At 46.5% G+C, this 6,000-nt stretch overlaps 1 protein-coding gene across 2 annotated transcripts in view; it reads right to left on the bottom strand.

The window, feature by feature from the left end:
• The window catches only part of SMPD4 (sphingomyelin phosphodiesterase 4), a 168,910-nt gene extending 163,867 nt beyond the window's left edge, over window positions 1–5,043 (bottom strand). For both annotated transcript variants that reach the window (XM_082255892.1, XM_082255891.1), the window contains exon 1: window positions 4,897–5,043. In XM_082255892.1, coding sequence (XP_082112018.1) covers window positions 4,897–4,938 — 42 coding nt within the window. In that variant the 5' untranslated portion in view covers window positions 4,939–5,043. The remainder of the gene's footprint in view (window positions 1–4,896) is intronic.
• Between the last annotated feature and the right edge of the window lie 957 nt (window positions 5,044–6,000).

Consider the following 6,000-nt stretch of genomic DNA (forward strand, 5'->3'; position numbering starts at 1 on the left):
GACTACCTTCTGTAACAGTGTAAGCAGAGGAATCTCCATAATGTTCTCAAAAGGGAGGTTTTTAAAGAACAGGCAGTACCCAAGGCCAACCGCTGTTCAACCCCTCTTTGGAGAAAGGCCAATATCCTAGCCACCAAAAAAAAAAAAGGGAGGATGCACTTTCAGCGATTCACACCAGGAGATGTACGATTTCCACTTACGATGATAGATCTTTCTGGAGGTAGATTTTATAGCCTTCAACAGTGTAGAAAAGATCCCCGTACTTCAACACCTGGCTTTTAACAGCCACACCATTAAGGCCTGCGACTGTAATGCAGGATGGAAGATCGACCCTTGAGAATGCAGGTCTTCCCCGAGAGGAAGTCTCCAAGGAGCATCGGGCGATCAACCTTACCAGATCTGCATACCAAGACCAGCGAGGCCAGTCTGGGGTCACCAGAATGACCAGAATCCCTTCCACCTCCACTATGCACATAAGCCTCGGCAGAAGCTTCAGCGGAGAAAAGGCATAGATCAGCAGATACTGACCCCAAGAAGCCATCAGTGCGTCTGTGGCGTCGGCCAGAGGATCCCGAGACCTGGCTACAAACCTCTGTACCTTCTCGTTAAGCCAAGAAACAAACAGGTCTACATCGGGTGTCCCCCCACCGGACACACAACAGGTGCAGGGAAACACCTCCGGGTGCAGGGACCATTACCCCTGATCCAACACCTGACGACTCGGGTAATCCGCCTGCCAGTTCTCCACTCCTGGGATATGCACGGCAGAAAGGGCTGGTACAAAATTTTCTGCCCATTTCAGGATCTCGGCTACCTTCCGGGCTGCCAGGACACTCTTGGTGCCCCCTTGACAATTGACGTAAGCCGCAGCCGTGGCATTGTCCAATTGAAGCCAAACTTGACAACCCTGCAGACGATTTGTCAAGAGGCTTCGAGTTCCAGAATATTGATTGGCAGTCTGGACTCCTCCACGGTCCAGGACCCCCCGGACACACAGGCTTCCCAAGCACTCTCCGGACAGGCTGGCATCTGTGGTTACCACTGTCCAATACAATGGAAGGAAGGATTTGCCCTGGTGTAGAGCCAACGAGCAAAGCCACCACAGAAGGGCACTCCCTGTGCTGTGACTCCAACGACATCGGGTGGGCTCCACTCCGGACAGACTACCTCTCCACTCGAGGTGGGGGTGCTGACGGCCAAGGGGTACGTTGCGAATCAGGCCGAACTAGGTCGTGTGCGTCCCGGCGAGGTGTTTCACTTGCGGCCCGGCCCCCATCTATTGAGGCTCTGTCTTGGTGAAGCCTTGAGCTGGGCTATAACCTGCACACGCTCGCTGGCCGGGCTGGGAGACCTTAAGGATCTAGCGTATCCAGTCTGAAACTCAGGCCAGCTGTTGATTGCAGTTCTCTCAGAAACATAACTAAAAAAATAAAAAATGTTAAAGGTTCCCTTTAAAATAAAAAAGACAAGCTAAGATCGAAGTCCCAGCAGGGAACTAGGTCCTTCTCCTAAACTAGGCAGAAACGAACTGAAGCCTATAGCAGAGTGTGTGGGTGTATGCCTGAAGGGATATTCACATAGATGTAGTAAAGCTTTTTCCTGCCTAGTGTTCTACTCCTGTAGGGGGCAGCATAACCCAATGGTCAAGAATTATATGGAGCAGCGTCTGTCAATGAACGATAGAGAAATAAAATTTTGCAGTCCCCCCAAAATCTATACCATCCATGCCTGCAGCTACTTTTCTGTGGGCAATTCACATTTTTTGTAAAAGCAATCCTGGCAGTGAATTAGCCACAGAATTGCGTTTACAGGCAGCGCAGGTTTTTTTGACTTTTAAAAAGCATCTGATCTTGGTGTGATCAGATGCTTTTAAGAGCAGTGGAGAGATCTGGAATCTTATCTAATAGACCCCAGATATCTTCATAAAGAAGACCTGTCACTCCTATTCTCACAAGTGATGTTTACATTCCTTGTGACAGTAATAAAAGTGCTAAAAAAAAATGTTTTAACCACTTCTGGACCAGAAGGATTTGCCCCGTTAATGACCAGGCCATTTTTTGCGATTCGGCTCTGCGTTATTTTAACGGACAATTGCGCGGTCGTGCGATGATGTACCTAAATATAATTTATGTCCTTTTAAAGCTTGACATGTTGGGTATCGATTTACTCCTGGTAGCACCATCTTTTATATTTTACAAAAAAATGGGTATTATAGTGTGTTTGTTTGCAAATTTATTGATGTGTATTCTTCCAAAAAAATTGCATTAGAAAAACAGCTTTGCAGTACTATGTGTTATAAAAAAAAATTGCAACACCCACTATTTTTTTAAAATGTAAACAAAAAGCGTCAGCAAAAGGCTTGGTCGTAAAAGTGTACTTTTTCCAAATGCTTTGCATTTAGAAAACTGCTACACAAATATCATGTGACAAAAAATGTGTCAGAATTGGCCTGGGGATCAAATGGGATAAACTCCCATGTATGATTTCTACCCATAAGTATGCCTATAATAAGACTTACTTATAAGTACAGTAAATATCTCCTAAACATGCACTGCGCAGGTATGTGGTTTTGACATGTAGCCACTTTTGGTCAGATGCGCCGCTGCATCCAGCCAGATGTTCAGGCTCCCCTCCTTCTCCTGCAGTCCTCTGGGACACATCACAGGTCCCAGAAGACAACGGGACCATTCACAGGGCACAGCTCATGCATGCGCAGTAGGAAACAGGCTTTGAAGCCGCAAGGCTTTACTGCCTGTTTCCCTTACTTGAGATGCCAGGGCCTGCACCTGAAGCTGAATGAAGAATCGGCTTGGGTAAGAACATTGCTGGATCCCAGGACAGGTAAGTGTCCTTATATTAAAAGTGAGCAGATACAGTATTTGTAGCTGCTGACATATCTTTTGGGCCTGGAGCTCCAATCTAAAGCTGGGCTTCAGAAAAAAATTACAAATCAGCAGCTACAAATACTGTAGCTGCTGGCTTTAATATTAGGGCACTTACCATGGTGTCTTCACCCGAGCCGATTTTTCAATAGGCTCTCGAGTGCTGCTGTCGCCATGTCAGCTAAGGGAAACAAACAGTGAAGCCTTGTCTGTACAGCCAGTTCCCTACTGTGCATGTGAAAAGTGTGAGTTTGTCATGGTGAAGTCAGCCAGAAGTGGGAGCAGGTACCTGTTAAAACCAGGTATCCACTACCCCCCCCTCCCCGAAAGGTGCCAAAAGTGGTGGTGGTGGGAAAGCAAACAAGCGGAGCTTCCACTTTCAGGTGGAGCTCCTCTTTAATCTTCGTTATATTCTGACAGGTGTTCTGCCAAAAACTCCAACACTGTCACTGCTGGTCACTGATGCATTAGTGACTGACCAGTGACAATTAATTAACCCCTTTGTGCTGCATTAATGCAACCAGTATCAGTGCAACCAGTGTTAATTAACACTGATACTGGTTGCACTAATGCAGCACAAAGGGGTTAATTACCTGCCACTGGTTGGTGGCTGCATAATACAAATACCATTGGTAATTAACCACTTGCCAACCTGTCACAGTACATATACTGTGACAGGGTGGCAGCGACAGGTGTACGTCGCGGCCTGTTTTTGGTGTATGCCCCTCTTCTATCTAATTTAAAATTATTTGGGGGAACAAGTCAGTCATTTTCGGTTTTCGGCCAAGGGCATCCTGCATTTTCGGTTTTGGCCCAAAATTTTCATTTCGGTGCATCCCTAGTATACACTATGGTACACGAGGAGTTGGTGTTTTCACACAACTGCAGCACGCGTATACACTATGGTACAGGAGGAGCTGGTGTTTTCACATTACTGCGGCAGCGTACACCGTAAGGTACACGAGGACTTGGTGTTTTCACAGAACTGCGGCAGCGTATTCACTACTGTACACGAGGAGTTGGTGCTTTCACAGAACTGCAGCAGTACACAAGGAGTTGGTGATTTTTAACAGAACTGCGGCAGCGTATACGCTACACGAGGAGTTGGTGCTTTCACAGAACTGCGGCAGTACACGAGGAGTTGGTGCTTTCACAGAACTGCGGCAGTACACGAGGAGTTGGTGCTTTCACAGAACTGCGGCATTGTATACGCTACTGTACAAGAGGAGTTGGTGCTTTCACAGAACTGCGGCAGTACACGAGGAGTTGGTGATTTTTAACAGAACTGCGGCAGCGTATATGCTACACGAGGAGTTGGTGCTTTCACAGAACTGCAGCAGCATATACACTATGGTCTACGGTACACGAGGAGCTGGCTGTTTCGACAGAACACTGGGTAAGGAGGAAAAAAGTTGTCGCCGCCTTGTTGGATGCCATGTTGTTGGTTACTAGCGGGTGGACTAACCATGTCCACTCATTATATTGTGTACTAGTGTATACGCTGCCGCTGTTCTGTGAATACACCGACTCGTTGAAATCTCCAATTATTGCCACTGGAGAGTCACTAGAAGGGACGGGGTTGGAGATTTTGGCGAGTTGAAGTTTTCGGCAGGACACCGGACTTGCACTTAGGGTCTAAGCCCTACCAGCTTCTTCCCCCCCTGTCCAAGGAGAGTGACTTAGCGGCCTGTTCTGGCAGACTGACAGGACAAGGGGGTGGCAGAACTTTACCACAAGGAAGTCAGCCCCTTCAATACTAAGTGAAACCATCCCCTGTACAAGTAAATAAGAAACCGAAACTAACACCAAAGATAAAGAAACAAAGCAACCATCTTCGTGTCTAAGGGGTTTACATGTCAGTAAGTGAATGCCACGACTGTACAGACTATGAGAGCGCCCAGTGTCCCTAGACCCCCTTCCTATATATATATATATATATGTACAATGTGCAGGGGGGGCGGCAGAGTATGAAGCAGAGGCCGCCCCACACACACCGCGGCAGCTGAATTCTTACCAGCAGATAGCTGGGCTGCTGTGTCCCCCCGAAGAGGCTCATCCTGTCACCTCTCCCCACCGATCCTCGCCTCTACCCTCGCGCCAGAGATCAAAAGTTACTCTTACAACTTAGATGACGTCATCTCAATGAGCCAAGGCTCCTCTGACTGGATTAGGAGAACACACAGAGGGACAGAGTTCAATTCGTGATTGCTACTAAATGTGTCCTCGGTCCGTCGCCATTTTCTAGAAGACCCGCCTGTCATTAGCCCCGCCCAGTGCAGTCTTAGCTAGGCACATCTGGCTGAACTGTGTTCTGTATATCCTTTGCTGATGTGTTGGCCGTGGAGGTTTTGTGGGGAATGGAAATTTAAATATTATGTGGTTGTCTTTCTCTGCAGTTTTCTATTATTTCTGATTATACGCATTATATTTGTATTATTTATTTTTGTTATAATAAATACAAAGCTCCCAACTGGCGCTGATTTCGAGGGACTGTCCCTGAGTTCGAGGGACTGTCGCTGATTTGGAACAAAGTCCCTCTTTCCTACTCATTTTCCTCTGATCTATATAGTTGTATATAAAATGCATTATTTATCTTGTAAAAAGTGTTTCATCCAACTACTAAATTGCTGGATTTGTAAATTCCAATAGCCAATATAAAGGAATAGTAGCGGTAAAAAAAAAAAAAAAGCAATTGTGGGTTTAACAACTTAAGGACCGGAAAGTTTTACCCCCTTAATGACCAGGCCATTATTTGCAATATGGCACTGCGGTACTTTAACTGACTATTGAGCCGTCGTGCAATGCTGTACCCTAATAAAATGGATGTTAACATCCCATGGAGATAACAGGACCGTATCAGAGGAGCCACATGACAAACTCCCTGGATAAAAGTGCGAATCAAAGAATGTGTAGCTAAAGGGCATTCAAAAAACACCACCAAAACTGACACCTGGCCTTTAGTAACCAAGGCCAACCGCAGCTCAGCCACTCTTTGGAGGAAAGCCAATATACTAGACACCGAAAAGGAGTGTGGATGCACCTTAATCGATTCACACCATGGGATGTACGATTTCCACGTACGATGATAGATCTTCCTGGAGGTAGATTTTCTAGCCTT

Source organism: Pelophylax lessonae (assembly GCF_965119305.1).
Source record: "Pelophylax lessonae genome assembly, chromosome: 1".
Lineage (NCBI taxonomy): Eukaryota > Metazoa > Chordata > Amphibia > Anura > Ranidae > Pelophylax > Pelophylax lessonae.